The sequence below is a fragment of the Astatotilapia calliptera genome, chromosome 19, assembly GCF_900246225.1.
Source record: "Astatotilapia calliptera chromosome 19, fAstCal1.2, whole genome shotgun sequence".
Lineage (NCBI taxonomy): Eukaryota > Metazoa > Chordata > Actinopteri > Cichliformes > Cichlidae > Astatotilapia > Astatotilapia calliptera.
In genome coordinates, this window is record NC_039320.1 from 1,125,427 (window position 1) to 1,146,481 (window position 21,055).

General features: G+C 41.7%; 1 protein-coding gene across 1 annotated transcript in view; it reads right to left on the reverse strand.

The window, feature by feature from the left end:
* The window catches only part of arhgap5 (Rho GTPase activating protein 5), a 51,508-nt gene extending 31,669 nt beyond the window's left edge, over positions 1-19,839 (reverse strand). The window contains exons 1-3 of the mRNA XM_026151197.1: positions 19,524-19,839; positions 10,802-14,745; positions 6,208-6,361 (exon numbers count right to left, since the gene is read on the reverse strand). Of these exons, the coding sequence (XP_026006982.1) occupies positions 6,208-6,361; positions 10,802-14,536 (3,889 nt within the window). The 5' untranslated portion in view covers positions 14,537-14,745; positions 19,524-19,839. The remainder of the gene's footprint in view (positions 1-6,207; positions 6,362-10,801; positions 14,746-19,523) is intronic.
* Between the last annotated feature and the right edge of the window lie 1,216 nt (positions 19,840-21,055).

Below are 21,055 nucleotides of genomic sequence, written 5' to 3' on the forward strand. Positions count from 1 at the left end.
AATCTAAAAACCTTTATGGGTTCCTGGGGCCCTTGGGATGCCTCTCAGTTGTATTCTTATTAGAATGTGGTGACTGGAGCACACAAAAAGGGATAACAAGCAGACCTCTCCTTGCAGGAAACAGAGGCAGCAAGTGCAGAGCAAACATCATCCTTATTTAATGCAGGCACTTTATCTGAGTTCCTTTAAGAGTTCTTTGGCACTGCACATTACCACAGAAAACTTTTTGACACATCACACTTAATTAGATGATTTCTACAAAACAAGCATGTAGAGCTGACGGCATGAAACTTCAGAAAAGGCTCCGCATTAAATCTAGCACGTCGGGTAGAGTGCGTGTATGAACCACGCGATACAGCCTTAACATTACACAAACCCACCGAATAAATGTCACCCACAGAATCACATCTTTCAGTCACATTTACAGCCACGCTCTGTCTCACACACACACTTTTTTTTTTCTCTCACAGACACACAAAGTCACAGCTTTTCCACTCACACGTTCTGTTCTGAAACCACAGGCACCACAAATAGCCATCATCACCTCTCTGCCTCTGTGCCTCTTGTCTGGCAGCTTATTACATGTAGTTAAACTCAGCCATCCAGCAGTCACCCCCACCCCCAAAGAGAGTACAGCTCCATCCTCCATGCTAGAACCCAAAATCAGAAAGCGACCGTCCTTGGTGTGTAACTATTATCCAGGAACATGTTGAGTTTAGATTGATTGACTGAGTAATTTTCTGGAGAGGCCATGAGTTCGTTTGTATATGAGCAAAAGTAAATTATGTTTTGTTTTTTTAATAACAGACATCTCCTAAGGTGGTAAATTAAATATCTTTAAAGTCTCAGATAACTAAAGCATAATGACAGAGAATGTATATAATAGTTACCAGTGCTACTGTGTGGTTGGTCGGTTCATTATTTAGTCATTTAGAAATACAACTGAAAAAAAGACTACCATCATGAGATCCAAGAGACCTTTAAATTGTTAGTTACAAGTAGATACTTCTTTTTCTGAAATTCTGAACTTCCGGGGGTTTTTTTTGACAGAAAAAGAAAGAAAAAAAGAGGGAAAACAGTGCATTTTTTAATCTAAACAGAAACACTGGAAAAAGTGTTGAACGTCTATATTAGTTGAAAACAATTTAACCATTTTTAAATGTTTGCTAGACAGAACTTAAAATGAAAGAAAGTAACTAATAACTAAATACTTAATCAAAAAGTATGCACACAGGATGCCCAAGCTGACCACACATCAATTTAGATATACTGGAGACATGTATAAGGTAAACAAGTATGATAGCTTTAGTTTGTACTCTGAATATCCTAATAAAGTTCCTTTCAAGTCGATGAAACACTACTAAAACAGGACCACCATAAACAGGAGGAGTACTTTTAGACTTTCACCCCCATTAATGTGAAAAGTGGCTGGTGTCTGGAGGAAAACCAACAATAACACAATATCACAGTGAGGTTTTAATGATTCCCACTTGGAGCTTGTCAGCTCAGGAGTCAGGAGTCAGATAGAGCAGCAGCTCTGGAGCTGGCACACATTCAGACTCTTACTTAAGCAGACATTAACAGGGTGGATCATTGCTGACGAGGGGGTATGAAACCATTTTTGCAATAAAGGAGGGTCTTTTTAAATCTGTACTATTACGCCAACACCCACAGTCATTCTCGAACGACTCCACCCTCTCAACTATAAACTAAACAGTCATACAGTATGTTTTAACCTCAAGGCATCTAATGAGGCAAACAGGCTACATACTAAATCCCTAAACTCCTCTCTAACATCGAATTGCAAAATTGTTCTTAAACTGTCTAGATACCAAACATCTTATACAGCAGGAGGCTTTAAAGAAAGAAAGAAAGAAAGAAAGAAAGAAAGGAAGAAAGGCACAAAGATGTTCTGGCTGTATGTGTTAAGAAACGATAGTCCAGAAAAAGGAGGGATGGGAAAAGCTGTTAAATCCACCAACAGACCGTCTGGACTTAGAGGGCTTCACAGCACTGGCCATGAAATCTCCAACACACCACTGTCAGCTGGCAGGAGTCTGCACGCACACACACTCACACGCACACACAAGCAGCCCTGGGATTAATCCTGCATTTGGTTGGCATCCACCAGCAGGCTCATGTAGATCCAGCTGAATATCAAAACATATTCGGAAGGGATTTTTCAGGACAGGAATTAACAGCCGCAGAACCTAAAAGAGCTCAGATAAAAACACTACCTCCAAAGTAGGACCAACGGCTTTTTCACACGCAATGATTACTGTTAGGAACACGGGGAAATACCTCCTTTTAATGTACATACTATAGATTAGCTACACATATGACTGTAGATGGAGAAAAATGCAGAAGAAGGTGCTCTCAGTTTAATGTACTGAAGCCGCTTTAATGTCAAAATCTAGAGCGTTTCAACATTGACACAGTGATAAAGACACTTCAAAGTTTGAAAACAGAACTGACCTTGGATGCTTGAGGTTAACAAACAGGATAAAACATTTCTGGGGAAGACGTCCCAGTAATTTAGAGACTTGGGGGAAAGTTTTTTTGAGGTCATTCAGCAAGAGACTCTTTCACTTCTTAGAGTTCATTCAAAGCACTAAACACGGAAAAGTACTAGCCCATGTGTAAATACATAATGCAACAAACCTATAAAATATGAAACTTGTTTGAAATATTCATTTCAGTGGTCAGAAGGAAAAGACTCACACTTGGGCTAACTGCAAGGGGGCTTTAAAAGCACAGGAAAAATCTTACTCCTTGTGAGGCTAAATATGGACAACCAGGCTGTAATCAATCAGCGCACACAAACCTTTAAAATGGTCAGAGTTTAAAGGACTGTATAAATATGTGTCCATGACTTCACAGAGGAATCTCCCCAAACTATGGGAGAGGCTTTCTTCACGACAGCTGGGAAGGACGCCAGGCGCATACACAGCATGCACTGGGGCTCGTGTCACCAGCTGAACCTACACATGTCCAGACAGGTCGCCTTTCTTATCTTACACTTTCATTTAGACACGCTGATTCCTACAAGAGTGGCTGCTAGTGCTGCGCGATACTTCAAATATTATTATCGAACCAATACCAAGTAGATGCATGGTGTATACATGGTACAGACTAGAGCAGGGCGATATGACCAAAAATATTTATCACGATATACATTTGAAAATTTGCGATAACGATATAACTGACGATATAATTGACACTAGACAAAATACTTTACAACTCCACAACTTTATTAGTGCAAAAAGAAAAAAAACGATGTATTTTCACTTAAACAAGCAGCTGTTTTTTTATATCCATTAAGTTATATAAAAATTTAACAGTGCAAATGCAAATTCCTTGCTGACAGTTGAACCAAAAGGCATTTCCAGTGGAAACTAGCTGACATATCCTCAGCATAACCATGTATAATAGCCACAAAACTTAAAAAGAGGTTATACACACACAATACGGTAATATTATGTTGAAGCATAGTACATAGCACTCCGCGAGGCTCCTGCCTACGATAGCCGTAATGCTCCGACAAGCCATCAAGCGGTGCGGCTTCGTAGCTTAGCAAAGTCGTACTAAAACATTTGACAGATTTTCAAGCGCCGTGTACATAAAATCGTTTCGAGGTCAATAAACACAACCAGAATTCATACATAAGGCACACGGGATTATAAGGGGCACTGTCGATTTTCAGAAAAATCAAAGGATTGATTTTAAGTGTGCCGTGTTTTCCAAACAACACGGTAATAATGACAGCCCGCTAACATGCTCTACCAAAAATAGTGGTTTGTTGTGTATCTGACGGACGAAAGCTAAACCAGTTCCACACCACTGAAGTTGCAGCATTTTTACAAACCAATTCTGGTTCATCTGTTTCATTCAATGATCTGCTTTCGCCCTTCTCATTCTCCATCGCCGCCATGCTTTTTCCACCATGTGCGTATTAGGGCTGCCACAAACGATTATTTTGATAGTCGACTAGTCACCGATTATTTTTGCGATTAGTCGACTAATCAGATCATGCATCTATTAGACGTAAAACTACAGCTTATTGCGCCAGCATGCATCTGCTCTTATATAACTATCATTAGCTTACAGCTTTAAGTGTTTAAGGTATGTGCTAACTAAAAATAAAGACAAGATAACAGTTTATTGAAGTTTAATGAAATTTGCAGATTATTCATTGGAGTTTAATAAACTCAGCCGTCTGCTCCTTGCTATCTAAAATATAACAGGACACCGGAGTATATTCTCGAGCATCTCACACTTCTGATAATCAGTTGTCTGCTTGACGTTTATTCAGCTGTGTAAAAACTATAACTTTAACCTCAGCCAAACCGATTTACTCAGGAACAAATAAAATACTGAAAAAAGCCAAACAATAACATTTTTAAGTTATCTAAGGCAACGTTCACACTGCAGGTCTTGATGCTCAATTCCGATTTTTTTTTAATCAAATCCGATTTTTTTTGTCTGCTTGTTCACACTACAAACAAAATGTGACAGCAAACGCGCTCTAGTGTGAACGCTCAAAGCGCAAAAGAAGACGTCACACACAACGCGCTCTTGTTAGACCCAGAGCAAACAATATTGTTTGACTGATGGCCCTTAATATAAAGACTTCGGATTTTACGTTTCCCAATTTTTGCTTTAAGTTATTTTGTTATTTACATAATAATGTAAATAACATTATAATTGGCGTCTGTCTCGTGTCAGTGACGTAAAAGACAGATTTAATGCGACATGACCATTCAAACAGCAGTCGCTTTCAAAAACATCGGATATGTATCGGATTCAGTACCACATACGAAAGTGACCCAGATCAGATTTGAAAATATCGGATTTGTGCCGTTCACACTGTCATACCATGATCGGATATGGGTCACATAGGGTCACAGCTTCTTCTTCTTCGGGGTTTAACGGCAGCTAGCATCCTTGTACATGCAGTGCTGCCATCTTCTGTTTCAGTCCGTTATTACACTCTTAAATCCTACTACTTATTCCTGCGTCTTTTGGGATCTTAAAAGCTTCAAATGACGCGTCGACTATTTAATCAGTCGACGACGATTTTGATAGGCGACGTAATCGTGACTAGTCGACTAATCGTGGCAGCCCTACTGCGTATGAAAACAAAAGCACTGCGCATGCACGTTTTACCTATGAACAGTATGATATGGCCCAGCCCTAAAACAAAGTATAGATTTTATTCTGCTGGTACTGATTCAATCAAATATCAGCCTCGGTATCGATACTATTGATATTTGCATCGATCAGCCCATCGGTCACTAGCAGCTGCTGATTCAGATGTAACCACAGACTTTTGGGATTGGGTAGTTGACAGGTTTTAAGGGGGCTTTTGAGAGCAGTTGGCTTGTAAAAGTTATTTTCCAATGATTCAAAATGAACAAAATGAACCTTTGACCATGAGGCTGACTGACTGCAGTGAGTCAGTATTTCTATTTATCGTTGAACCTAATGACCATTTTAAGTAGTGATGAACGAGTATAACCATTTCCCTATTAATCAACGAACTTAATCTCAACAAAGATATGTAAATATAATGAAAAGCAGCACATCTTCACATTACAGCAACGGCAAATACTTAACCTTGTTTTTGTTACACCAATTATTTGAGACACAACAAAATTGAATAACCCAAACACACTCTACCAGTCACTGTGCAATCAAACATTTTTCACATCTGCAATTATCCGTGCATGTTCTTACCGGTAACATCTCATTTTCTTTTCTCCTTTCTTAAGCAAGGCTAATTAATGGATTGCACGTACTGGTGTACATTTCTCCACTGCCATTCCTTAATCAGTTTTTTGATCTCGGTAATCTTTCACCATCTTATTTGTAATCATTCCAGCAGCGCTTTGGCAAGAAATCAAATGCCACGCCAATAAAGCATATTCAATTTAAGTTAACTTGTATTGACTGGCAGGCTGGCTGACCTCCCACCATATATCACTGCACCTCCCCCATTCTCTCCATGCTTCATCCTGCTCAATTACTCATTTGAAATCAGTGCCTGAAAAACACATACACGCCTTGCAAGAGTTCTAAAACAACCCAAAAAATAAAATAAAAAAGAAAATATCATTGCAAAATGACATAAAAGAGGTAGAAAATGAAAGAACAGAGGGAATTATAGGAATTAAGGGAAAGAAAAAATAGAGAAAACGCATGACTCACCTGTGCGCTCTATGTAGTCGACACATTTCTCGATGAAAAGTGGGATGGGGCGATCCGGGGTTACTAGGTTCTGCAAGGGAACGCCAAAGTAGTTGCTCTCCCAGGTTCTTCGAGTGGGTGGGTACAGCGGTTTGGGGGGCTTGGAGGATTTCGGCTAAGATAGCAAATAAAAGAATGAAAAACAGAGATGAGATGGCAAAGATCACAGGGTGTATGAAGATAATTGAATGCAAAATAAAATAAATAAATAGAAAAAATAGTAGTGGGTGAGGAAGGAATGATGGGGGAGAAGAGAGGATAATAAATAAGAGCAAGTTGAGAAAAGAGGAGGAATTCAATAGAAGAAAAGAGGAAGCAGAGAGGAAAATGAAAACATGGAGAAGTGAACAAAAGGTTTAAAAAAGAGATTGAAGACAAGGGGTGGAAAAATAAAATGGAAAAACAGTAGGAACAAAACCGGGAAAATGACATAAAAAAACAGTAAAGGAATGAAGGGGCAATTGAGAAATAGACACCAGGGACAACAAAGATGGAGGAGGAGAGAGGGTGAAGAGGAGGCAGAACATTATCACAGGAGAAAAGGTGGAGGAGGAGGAGGGTAATCGGGGAATAGATCAGAAAGAAAATTAGTGGGATGAAGGGCATTCGAGTGGGAGACAGCATGTAGAAGAAGACAAGGAACACCAAAGATAAAAACAAGAGACAAAACAAGTCATTCAGACTGAAGCTGGGATGTGTAACAAGGTGCAACGTTAGCTTTGATTTCCCACACTCTTCTGCTCTTCAAAGTGTTGTCATGCCTACAGCAGTTCGAGATTCACTCTAATTGGCCAGAATGGTGACTAAACACCTTCCGTTTTGTACTTCCTGGTCTGGCTTTCGCTCTCCTCTCTGATTATTTAAGATGGTTTGAATATTCCAACAATTCCCTTTTATGATGCCCATGTAGCGCCGGTGGCTCTTCCTCTACTGATTTGCACTTTATTATCTGATCTGTGCTTCCATGGTTGCTGACTTGCTCTGAAGCATTTTTGTGTGTTTTGTCTGTGCAAATAGTCTTGAGAGCTTGAAAAAAAAAAACCCTCAACTTCTTTAGGTTTTTTTTGAAGATGTTTCAAGACGTTTTTGTTTCCAAGGTGTAATAAAAAAAAGTGTGGGTCATTCAAGTTATCAGCCAACAGGTGAAACAACTGTGAGACATTGCCCTACCTCACCATCAAGTGAGTCACTGAGGTCACCTGAGGCAAGGTGTGAATGGGGGTTGCAACACAGGGGAAGGCATCACAGGACTGCACTGTAGATGATTGATAGCTACTGTCGCAAGCCACCACCTCTGTTCAGTGATGGTCGCTAAAGGTAGGTGTAGATTTCCACCTTTGCCCCTCTTTCAAACCATCTGTTTTCTCTATTCAAAAAGTGAACACAAAGGTGTGTTCTTTCTCCTTTAAGCAGACATGTACAGCTGTTCTGTTGAGGTGGCTCTCCTATGATGTGCTATGCGTTTGTGGAGTGGCTGTTTGGTCTCTCATATGTAGTTGTCTGAGCACTCCTCACTGCACCGCACCACATACACTATGCTGTTTAACTTGAGGAGGACAGCCCCCACTAGGGGTTTACTGGAACATCTCCATTAGATGTTCTAAAAATGTAGAAGTCCCTTGGGAAGAGAGGCGAAACATCTTCCAAAAAGACCCTAAACAAGTCCAGTTGCAGGGCTCTAGAGTGCGACCAATTTGGTCGCAAATGCGACCAAATTTCTCCATGGTGCGACTAATAAAAAATACTTGGTTGCACCGGTGCGACCAAGTAAAAAAAATACTTGGTCGCACCGGTGTAACCAAGTATTTTCTCGGGAAAAAAGTTTCAGCAACCCTGAAAGTCTCCGTGTGTTCAACAACAGACACACATTATGCCCATGTCGTGTTCTAAACCAATCAGAGATACTCAGAGGCGGGGACCTCTGTGATTGGCCGTGGTCCAGATATTCCTGCAGACCTACTTGTGTTTACGTTTGAAAGTGCGGGCAGATAGAGAAGGGTGAGTAGCCCAGGTCAGAAGTGTATGAATTTGGTATTGAGAAAATATGAAAAGAACAATTGATAACTTTTTCGTTAAGTTAAGGCCTGATCAGTCCAAAATTCTGAGCCAGCGCTCTCCGTTTTTGTCAAACACTGGTCCGGAGACGGCATCAGAAAATGAGCCACATACGATCGACTCCCAGCCGGAGTCCACTGAAAGTAAAAGTGAGAAAATGTATAAATTTTGAATCGAGTGGCTTGACCAGTTTCCCTGGCTAAGATACAGCCAAGCTGACAATATGATGCACTGCATTTATTGTCGCGAGTGTGGAAAGACCATGGCCGGCAACACAGCATTTGTCACTGTTGCTAATACGTTTCGAATTGAAACGCTGAAAAAGCATACAGCATCGAGAAGACACATTATATGCCGCGATAAATGCTCTGCCAAAATGTCCCCGCTCCCCACTGCCTTTCAGCGGCAGGCAGGAGTAAACAGGTCATCGGAGGAGGCCGAGATGATCATTAAGTTTAACATCGCCTACAATATTGCAAAAGAAGAAGTTCCGTTTACTAAGTTCAAGTCAGAAATAACTCTTCACAAGAAAAATGGCTTGGACATAAACCCCACATACAGCAATGATGTTGCGTGCGCCCAGTTTATAGGCGTAATCGCTGACACACTGAAAAAAAAAGACCTCAGTGGAAATTGCGAACAGTACATACATGGCCTTCCTGATCGATGGAGACACAGACATCGCCACAAAAGAATGTGTCATTGTGTACGCTCGTATCTTGCAAAAAGGAAGACCAGCGAATATACTGATTGGACACATTGAGGTCCAGCATGCCCATGCCCAAGGTAAGCCATGTCATGTCACGTAGCCTATGTATATCCCTGGGGCAGGGATAGCTCAGTAGGTAAAGTGGTCGCCCCATGATCGGAAGGTCGGCGGTTCGAATCCACTTAACGGCTACCCTGAGGTACCCCTGAGCAAGGTACCGTCCCTACACACTGCTCCCCGGGCTCCTGCTTAGTGGGCTGCCCACTGCTTCACTGAGTGAATGGGTCAAATGCAGAGAAAAACAAGTAATTTCCCCATGGGGATCAATAAAGTATCCATTATTATTATATGATTAATAATATTACGTCGTGTTACTGAATTAACCATATCTAGCATATTCTTATCATTAAAAATTAAACATAGCAATAATACATGAATATAGAAACTCAAACTGAAAAAGACTGCATTGTAAACTCTTGATCTGATAAGTAAATGGTATTTTTTTTTATTTGTTTAGGAATTTATGCTGCCTCAAAGAAAGCATTTGCTGCTCTTGGGGACCAGTGCAGTAACTGGTTGGATAAAATCATTGCTATGGGGGCTGATGGAGCTGCTGTTAATTTGGGCAGCAAAGGGGGTGTCAAGTTAATCATTTTGAAAGGTTGTTAGTTAATCATTTACAAATCAAAAAAACGTGAACATGTAAAACTGCGCTGTTAAGTAATGCAGTTAAAAAATTTGGGTACGCCTAACTTTTGTGCTTGTACGCCTAAATTTTGTGCTGGTGCGCCTAAATTTTATTTTTAGGCGCACCAGTGCAACCATGGCAAAAAGTTAGTCTAGAGCCCTGAGTTGCCTTCTTTTCAAGACTACAAACCTCTTCAATCAAAAGCAGATGTCCCTGCTTAAGAATTTTTTTAAATGACAATGTTTGTTTTAACAGTTCTCAAACATGTCTGCAGAATATTTATCCACTCTGATCACCTAAAATTTACTTTGGAACACAAAATGACATTAACAGTACCTCCATTTCCCGCCTGTAATATATCACAAATAGAGCTATACCTGTAAGTAATTAACTAGGAATTTATATACTGAAGTCTGTTCATGTGTGGGCGTGAGCATGCATTGCATACTAATGCATGCTTTTAACTTCATTTTAAACACGACTGTTTGATTTGTGCATGCGTGATTTTAAAATTTTCAGCTTTTCACCACAATAAAATGTTGCTCTAACAGTAATAATGTGCACAAAGCATTTTCTTCTTGGTTCTAGGGAACACACCATGTCTGGATGTCGTCAGAAGTTTCAGGCAAGCCTTTAAAGAGCTGTCAAAGACACAGTCTTTGCTCTGAAATTATACAGACACCAACTGTCTTTAACAGTGTGTCTTTTATCAAGCACCTTTATTGCTTGTCTAGGGCCTGCAAGGTGTGGAGGCTCATAAACTACTTTAGCAATGGGGCCAATCAATAAATTATCAAATTAGTTTGTTCTCCAGATGAGTCTCAGGCCAACAAAATTCGCTCACACCCACACACATCTGCTCACCCCTTACTATATGCAGTCTTTTCTGTGCTCATTTACCCATGCACTCTATCAGTCTCTCGCTCTCTCCCATTTTCAGTGCAATAAAATGCTATTTCACTCATTCTCAGACAGAAAAAAAATCTTTTGTTTGACCTCCCTGTTCTGTAAAGCATTTTCAAAGCATCTTATTTCCAAAAAAAAAGGAAACAAAATAAATGTGATTCTTCAAAAGTCAATCTATCATAACAGACAAGTCTCACCTTCTTGGATTCTTTTGGCGTCTTGGGCGTCTTCTTCTTTTTCAGCTTCTTGTCCTCCTGCTCTGGGTCGGAGGTGATTGCAGGATTATCAATCCCACCCTTCCAAGGGTCGACAGGAGAGAGCAGCGGGTCCTCCTCGCTGCCCCGATGGGCTCTTCTGTTTTTCTTTTTCTGAGTGGCCGGGCCAGTCTCCTCTCCATCACTGTCCGAGTGGAATCGTCTTTGGTAGGCTTTCGTCTTGCTGAAAAGGATTTTTGAGCGATCTTTATATTTTGATGGCCGCCTTGCAGCCTGGGATTTCCGATCAAACCCATTCTCTTCCTCTCCTCCTCCGTGGAGAATGTGTAACCCACCAAAAGAGTTCTTTATTTTGATCAGGCGGTTGTGTGCATCTTCAGGCACAGCATATATGTCATCATTGTGGAAGCCCCTGGGTCTAAGCAGGGTGTCCACAGGGTCTGCATAGTTGTCTGATGGCTCCACATCTTCAGTGTGCATCACTGGGGCACGTGGCATTCTTCGATTACTTCGCATACCAGCTTCAATGGTTTTGAGCAGGTTGGGGTCCAGCTTTTTAACATTAGGCCTGGGGAGCACTGGTTTGGGCCGGACGGGTGGAGGCACTTTGTGGTTGCGTTCATGGTCTCCCACAGGTGTGCTATGGACTGGGTACTCATTGCCCTCGAGGTCGATCCTGTATTTAGCCCGCTCACTGGGTGTGGGGAGAAGCTGAACATCATCGCCTATTGGACTATAAGGTGGAGGGGCCTCATTGTCATCGTCGGACTCTGGGTAGTAAGTGTTGTAAGCTGGGGAGTGGCTATGGGGAGAGGTGGGAAAGACATCCTCACTGGCTCCTGTGGTGCACTCACGTGACGAGCTGTCAAACAGGAAGCAGCTCTCAATGTTAGGCTTCTTCTCTAGCACTTCATTGAAAAAAGGGGTGAAAACCTCAGTCTGTCGATGATACTGGGACAGCGAGTAGAGGGCCGTAAACTTGGCAGCAATCTCTGTGGCAATGTGCTCCCCCTCGGTCATCAACTCCTTGATGGCATCATTCTCAAAGAAATCCGCCTGGCTGTCTGTGATTGCCACCATCTGCACGGGGATTACATCCTGGACTTCTGCCAGGAAGGCTCGCAGGGTCGCCATGGAAGCTTTGCGTTTGGCAGAGTAGACCAAAATGTAGCCATGCACTAGTTCATCTTTACGAACACCAATGGCAGAGTGGTAGGAGAGGACGGTGACCTGGATCCTCCTCCTGCTGTCCCCTATGATCTTATCCAGTATCAGTGTGTTGCTCTGACCAGGCTGTCCAGCGCTACAGCAATGCGAGTCTAGAAACGGCGAGAGGATGAGGTCAACGCTGAAGGGATCCCAGCACATGGCGCACATGACTATTCTAAGGTCCATCTCTGACATGTCTTTGATACATGGCAGTGGGGCCAAGACCTCAAAGCTATGCTTTAGCCCCTCCAGCACTGCTCTGAGACCCTGCTTAATTTGGAACTCAGTGAATTTGCGAGGAAAGGCTCCGGAGGGGATGTCGACAAAGGTGCACTGCAATTTGTTTGCCAGCTGCTGACCCTGGTGCCTCAAGATGGGTATGTTTTTACAAACACTGTCTCTCTGATTTGCCAGGATGAGAATAAAAGGGAGCGGCTGAGCAAATCTATCTCGCCGACTCTGTGCTATCTCCGCCCTTATCCTGCCTATGCAATCGCCAATAGAGTTAAGCGACTCTATTGAGTTGAACACACAAAAGCAGCCGTGTGGCTTAAAAGTGGTGACCCATGTGTGGCTGAAGAGCAAAGTGGAGTTGACGTCCACAGGAAGAAGCTCCAGTTCATAGATTTTACCATCTAGAGTGTACTCATCGTCTGTAGACTGAGCTCGGATCTCATTGGCTAGGTCCTGTGAGAGACCCTCCTTTCCCAGGAGGCAGAGGTTTATTTTATCGATGTTGGCACTGTTATAGTAAAGATTAGAGCGTCCGTGGTCGAGCTGTACCAGCCTGTTTGCTAAAACTTGCTCCACTTTCAGATCCACACAGTTCTGCCCGCTCAGGCATGTCTCCTTAGTGGGATGATAAACAAACCCAATGTGTTTGAGGAGGAGCGACTCTCTATCTGGGGCAAGTTTCTGCAGTGCTCTGTATCTGGGCTCCTCATTCAGCACACTGTGAATTTCACTCATCTTGTCACAGCTGGGGGTTGCATTCAGGTCCAAGTCATAGAATAACTCGGCGTGCTCGAAAAGCATTTCCTGAAAATCCTCTTTAGCCCTTTCAACTATTTCCTGCTGGTGCCTACAGTAAACATCCCTCCTATCTGATTCCGTGATGTACTTGTAGGCCTCATCCTCCATGACAAAGCACATGACTTCCTCCCAAGGCTGCCCTGGAGTGATAAAATGAACCCTCTCCAATGTCTTCTTGAACCTCTCTTTCATTTCCCCCCTCCTCTTCTCAGACAGAAGATGCTGGACGTGATTATGGTAAATTCTCTCACCGTCCGGTGTATCAAGAAGGTCAAAGGGTATCCTACGGTCACTGTTATCAATATGGTCCGTCTCGTCCCACGGTGTATTTTCCAGTATCACAAACCAGTACTGGAAATCAGACCTGTTCCGGATCACACTCTGTGCCTCGGGCCATGAAAGGTGTTCAATCTCGTCCAGGTTATTGAGGATGTTGTTAAGGGTTTTCGGTAGCGTCGTCAGATACTCCTCCCTTCTCCTCTTAATGTGCTCCTGTTTCAGTTGTGCAATGTGCTTTGTGAACATGTTGCGGGCCTTCTTGGTGCCCTCCAAGGTAATGAACTCATAATAGTCAGACTGCCCCTTTAGATTATTCATCACAGTTTTCCAAGTGATGTGATAATCTCTAACTGAGTGTACCATCAATTTCTCAAATCTATCTGTTGCTGAGGCAACAAGCTGACGTTGGATTTTATAGGCCTCCAGGTATGGCACAGTTTTTGGCTTCCCTCTTGTTTTATCCAGCTGCTGGATTAGGGCGTTGAAGCAAAGCTCTGTGTTGACATTGGAGCGTGCTGACGTTTCAATTAGCATCAGGTTCTTCTTACTGGCAACAAAGCCCTGCAGGTCCCTCAGGTACTGGTCTACACACTCATCACATTTCGTGGCAGCAACAACAATAGGCTTCTTTGACTTGACAATTTGAGAGTAAAGGCTATTGACAAATTTCATTTGGTCATCAAACTTCCTGTTGCAACCCTTACTAACATCAATGCACAACAAAAAGGCATCGATGTTTAGCTTCCCATCAGGCATTTGCTTCTGATCAAAGTCCTGCTCCAAGCCCAGCTGGTCTGTGCAGATGTACATAAGCTTCTCTGCTGACTGGAGCTTGGTTGCTGCTGCCCGCTTTGTGTATGGCTGCAAGTTCGTACTCCGATGCGGAAGAAACGTCTGGTCATCGATGAACTCCGTTTGTTCAATGATTTGGATTTTATAGTCCAATCCCTCATCCCCTCGATGCGACACCTCTCCCCAGTACAAGAAGTGGTCGTTGTTAACTACACGACCACCAAAGTCTATCGTGCTGAGCACCGAGGTGTGCTCCGAGTAGTAGTTGTCTGCATCTGGACGCACATATCGGTTGCATAGGCAGGACTTCCCCACGCCACAATTTCCCTTCTCTTTCTCCGTCCCCGAGAGGCCAACCACGCTGACGGCGAATGTTGGGGGGCGTGCATCCTTGTTCTTGGCCATTATATCCCCCCACTCATTGCTAAACTAGTTACTCTCAGGAAGAAAAGGTCATGATATCATCCCAGGTCTGCTTGTCAGTGATACAGAGATGCATTCATTTTCATTTTCCCTGGTTCCAGTGAATGCTCTTCTCCGTATATATCTCGGTTTCTATCCTGGATCTTATTCAAGCTGGGATAGAGCAGCCCACGGCTCCTTTTATCACCTGCCTGCAAGATATGGAATTCAAAATTAGGAGAAGATACAAGCAAATCAAACAAATCCACATTTTCAGCCTTCTGTTGTACTTACTATAAAAAATATAATCAGCTTCTATTTGTCTACATCATGCTCTGGAACACACATGGACATGTAAATTGTGAAGCAATAAAAGAAAATCATACATGTTCATCTAAAATTAGATTGTGTTAACAAAAAATGAGGTAAAATACACTTTATCATATTTGAATAGGGAAAAAAAGCTCACTCGTGGGTTTGAGGAGGTTTTAGTCAGCCCTTTTATGTGTAAATAATAAACTACACTGGTTTAAAAACCCTACTGCAATAGGTTTATAATGTAAAAATGTGATGCAAAGGCCTACAACAATTTTGAAAGTGAAAAAGGGAAAACTTTGTTATCAAAACTGCAATATCAAAATGGCATTCTAGGAAGACAACAACCAAAGTGTGACAGCAACATTTATATAAGAGAGGGAGAGTAGTACAGTCACGGAGGGCTCAGCAATGTCACTCTTCCCGTTGCTGAGAAAAATAAGTGCTTTCAACCAATTTGTGCCGAGGCAGAATAAAAATGGCATGCAACTCCAGCCCTTTGATAGCCACTGACCTAGAAATGATTTACTTTACTCTGAGAAAGAAACAGAAAATAAATCAGTTCTCAGATTTGTTACCATTACCAGCACAAACCAGCCTTGCATAATTAAGAGTAAATGTATAATCCTGATTACTTTGCTTGCTGTTGTCACAATAGATTTTGCCTGATATTCCGGTTCTGACTATTAATCCTGATTATAACTGTTGACTATTTGACTAGCAGCATTAACAAGCAAGTGAAACTAAACATTTCACTGTCGACAATCAGGATAATCAGCAATTCCTGATTGAATAAACAGAAAATGCCTACATGTGATTGACCGGGCAATCTTTCTGTAAATATTATCTAAATTAACACGGTCAAATACAGCTGAAACCTTCCATGACCTTACTCGAGGCTGATAAGTGATAGCTGCAGAGACAATTAGAGTCACTGTTGTTTTTACAGAACAGTTGCAATCAGTCAGTGAATCTGCCTGCGTGTGCTGGAATTTCTACATGCAGAACGACGGCATGCTGAGCCTGAGAAACTGCACCAGAGCAGAAATCTGGTTTGCTGACATAAAATGACGAGGTTTCCCCTGACTCTTCACAGAGACCAAGGTGATGATGTCACCTGTGGGATGGGAGTGTACACAGGGCTCAGCAGAAACAAAGACATTAAAAAAAGGAGGGGACATGGCTGTAAACTGGCTCATGTCAAATGACAAAAAAGATTTTAAAAGGCTCACCTTCCAAGAATCCTTTTTGGATAGACTACAAGCCAAACCTAACTTACAAACCAAACTTAAGCATAAACTGGAAGAAACTGGCTTAATGATAGAAAATGTGCTTTAAACTGCATGGTCTTTATATCTCAAAACCACCCAGATAGTCTGTCAGGTTTACAAACCTATGTACTATATGCTACAACATGCTACTGTGCCACACCTGACTGTAGTAGCAGTCAGATAGAAGTATATACTTCTATCTGACTGCTACTACAGTCAAATACGAGCTTATAGATATTTTGAAGGCAGAAATTATAATTATTCTATGTATTTTTTTCCTGTCTTTCTAACTGACTTATTGCTGATCCTGCTTTTAGTCCCACATTAACTGACTGATCATAGGCTATATCCAGTTTGTCTCCCCAGCAGCCAAAACAAGCCTAAATATAGAAATGACAATAAACATCAAACTAAGGCCATCTACTGACTGATGACACTCCACCCAGGAATACATATGGAATCTTCACCTGGTTACTAACTTAAACAATCAGTTACAAACTGCAAAATCTACTCGTGTGGATTTGAAAATTAATCACTGCAATGCTACATTCCTGGCACCTCAGTGTTTGAGATCTGTCACCCAAATTCCAGCATCTGCTTTGCATTAATTTCAGATGATATCAAAGTTGTCAATCCACAAGGTCAATATGAATGAATAAGTGCCACACATGAGAAACAGTGGCAGTAATGGGCAATTAGCTTCACACTGAAGACAACCAGAAGGGGCGGGTGATGGTTTTATTATTGCAAACAGCCAACACTAGAGCCTAAACTGCATTTATGCTGCACTAATAGCTAAAAGTAGCCGTGTGCATCATGATTAGTCCATTCACTGTGAGGCTGCAGGGGGTGGATTAAGGTATCACTTGGCAAGCTGGTTTTAGAGATGACTAAATGCTGTTAAGCCCTGAAACACAGCAGAACACACTGCCAATGATGATAAACCTTTTAAAGCTACACTGGCTGGAATTTGTCAGTAGAATTAAACTTTTTATTGCTTTATTTATTTAGTATTATTATTCCATCCTAAGTCTGTGGTGCTATACCAGAGAAGGGTGTGCCAATCATTTAAAATGAGGCACAACTAGTTTCTTCTGACCTGGGTACAGACAGCTCTCCTCCCACAAGAAGTGAAGAATCAGAACTCAGAAGCAAAACAGAAACCACTTCCTAAAAGGTAGCGTGAGCTCCCTGTTAGAGGAGGAACTGACTCCCCCAAGTATTGAATCTTGTCCTCCACACTAAGGACTAGTTTACTGCTACAGCCTAACTCCCAGAATTTCTGAATTTCAACTTTTTAAAACCATTCATCATCTGCCATCATCAGAAGAACTACAGTTGATATAAAGCACCAATTTATTAGGCGCATAACGTCCACCACAGAATGCTACAAAAGATCTACCACATCCAGAAATAATCAGTATCAAAAGGAAACTCGTCACTGTGACACTGATCAAAATCTAAAAATTTGACTCCAAGTGTCAGAGTATGCAGTGGTGTTTCCCGTAAAGTGCCTTCCTTGTAAGACGCTCATTCTTTAAAAACTGTGTCACCCTCCTCCAAAGTCAGGTACAGACCTGAACCTGGGCGTCACTCATCTGACTTCCCCCTCCCTGGGGGTATGAATGATGTAAGAACAACAGTTTATAGGCCAAATGACACAATCACCCCCCCCCCCTCATCACTCGCAGGGCTTGTCAGTGCTAGTGCCTTTATGCAGTCTGTAGAAGCCAATGCTAGCTATGAATATTTGCCAGTATATTAGCATAATGCCAATATCCATTTTTTCCTGGGAGCAATGCAGACAAAACTGCAAACCCTTCCAGACTAGCCTATCCATGAATATCAATTCTAACAGAAAAGGAAATGTTAAAATGATAAAGACGGGAACTCCACTTTACCATTCTTTCTACCAAATCCCTACAGGTTTCACACTATGACACAATACATATATTATTTTGATATCTTCTAAGGAAAGACTAGGATTTATTTGACTTTTCAGACCACTGTTAATAACCGGATCGTTAGCTTTTCTCCAAAAAGGCCATCTAAGAGAAAAAGCTGAAGAGAAAAACCTGAAACACACTGACACAGACGACAGTGATGGACATAAGAGCCCCATCACATCATTTAGTGAACCCTTATGGTTTTATGGACACTGAAAAGACACAGTAGCACATTCTAAGTGGAAACAACAAAGAACCTAATTGCCATTATCAACACAAATGGGTCCCACTAATAACTGATGCTTTTAAAAATAAAGAAAAATCTCTGTAACTCAGCATTAGGGCAGTTTTTTTTTTGCAGCGAGGTCTGCAAAAAAGGGAGGAAGCATTATGATGGGGTCTTGGATAAAAGCCGGACTGCCCCTTTAATGAGAGTTTGGGAAAGGGGCAAAGGGAGAAGCAGCAGCCTGAGTCGATGCAAATGGCATGCAGAGCTGCTGCAGCAGGACAAACCCACTGACCTGCCTGCGTATTGTGAGGCACCGAAGGGGGGAAAGGCGTTAAAAAGCACCTAATGACATATGTGGTTACAACTCTTCAGCACCGCTGAGACGTTAAGGGTGTGTATGTGTAAACACACCCTCGTTAATGTCGGGAAAATTCAATAATCTGCCCAGCGGCACTCCTGGATGTGACCCTCCACTCAGCCCTCCGTCCCCTCGAGCTAATGTTAGCAGGACATTAACGCAGAAAATCCAGCAACTTCCAAAAGCACTCAAAAACAATTAAACGACCTATTAATGCGAGGCGGGCGTGAAGGCTATAAACTCAGACGACAGCTGCGATTTTTTCCCTACTCCGTGATTACTTCAAATTTTCTGCTTTAACATATGTGTAACAGTGTTATAAAGCCAACTGAAAACGGGTGGGTATCACATAAAACATCAAAGTAGTCTAGAAAAGAGGAGTGAGAGTGAGTTAGAGGAGTTAACGTGAATTAGTTATGCTGGAATTAAAACCAGCAGACCTTTATATTAAGTTAATGCGTCAATCCTTCGAGGCTAATGCTGGGAGCCCCGGGAACTGATAGGGCGGTTATGTATCTACCCTAGAGAGAAAAGGCGATACCCGGCTCGGCCTGCCTTGGCCCTGATACTGCTCCAGGAGAGGAAAAACCCACCTTTCCCAATCCTACAAGCTAGCATTAGCCGAACACTGTTAGCCTAGCATGCCAGGAGGATGAGTTAGCTAGTGGCTAATGTTAGCAACAGCCTCACATTGGGAAGACTTATTGAAATTACAACCTTGGCTGATTTAACAAGCCCGTCTCACGTCCCCATCCCAGGTTCTTTTGACTCGGGATGGCGCAGTGGTGCGGGCACCCTTCACCCACAAAAAAGGAGTGCTAGTTTAGCTAATGAAGTACCAATCCCAGTCCAAATACATTCCCCTACCCACCTAATAACATGGTCGCTCCCAGATCCACATACCACGGAGAAGAGGAGAAAGCATTCCCACATTAAAAGGCAATCAAAACTCTTTTCACAATCCACAATCCGTGGTCACTGGCGACTTCCCCAAAATCCGAAGTCAGTTTTAGTTGAAGGTGTAGTCCACTGTAGTCCTACAAGCCCGGTTAGCCCGTATTTTAGTGTATTTTGGTGCTGTTAGTGTGGTATGCGTTGAAAGCCGAAACCTGGCTCTGTATGCTCCCTCCCCTCTCAGCAGCACAGCCAGGCAGTAATGGCGACTTTCTCTCTCTCTTCCACTCCCTCTGCTGACACTATGTCGCTCTACCTTTCCCGTTCTCTCTCTTGCTCTCTCCACTGATCCACCTGACTCTCTCTCTCTCTTATGCCACATTAATAATATGTAACATGAGGTGTAAAATCAATTTCACTGGCATGCAAAAGAGCACAGAGTAAGTTAAAGGTACCCATTGGAAACTGGAATTCTTGTGTTCAAAGCTAATTCATTCAGTTTTATATTATTATGAACAGAATTTTAAGAAACGGCCACCATTACCTCGTGTTAACAATTAATTTATGTAAATGTTTAGGATTTTATCAAATGAGATTATAATACCATAATAATATTATTAGTACCAAATTGTCCCATGAGATGGGTCAACCAAGCTAGTCAGTAAGCCTTTGTGTTAACATTGGTGGCTAATCTTGAGGAAAAGGTGACAAAGCTAAAAAGAAATAAGAACAGCAGTATACCAAAAATATATTTTAACACACCCACCGGTAAAATGCTTCCCCCTGGTGGTAAACGTTTTAGTTCAAATCTATAGGGGTGATTACAAAAAGTATCTTTAAATTTCTAAACTTAGCTTTAATAAAATGTTAAACATGCACAGATTTTAACACAACATATGGAAAATATGATTACACTAACAACAAAAAAATTTTAAGGCTTTCATTTTGAAAGGAGAAATGTGCAAATATGAAGCTATTTGCATCAGACTAATGATATCATTTAAAGCTAAGTTATCAATAGCTTTATCAATTGCTTTCTTAATTCACAATAACACAACTGGTAAAACAAGCTGATCAGCTTCGATTTCCTTTGTTCCATAAAAAGGCAAGTATAAAATAGCATCACACCTGACTCTTCATGTCAAATTGAATCTTGATTTTTGTTTTTTATCATCCTTCTCATATTTTTTGCCTTTAAATTGTCCACTGAGTTCTGTGTTGCTTCTATGTTGCAAGTTTCATCTTTTTCTTTTGTTTTATGTTGAGTTTCTCAACTTCACCTGTCACATCTGTTTTATTCCAGATTTTTACATTTCAGTATCTGACTTTCATGTTTTTTTATGTACGTTAAAAAGAGAAATTCTTCAGTATGCTATATAACAAGCAGAGTTGGCTAACTGGATATGGGGTGAGCAATGCGTCCTTTGCTTTCTGTGTTTGCTGTGTCAACCACTGTGGGTTTATGGTACTTAAAGCACTTGAAAGAAAAGTGTGAAAGACACAAGAGTA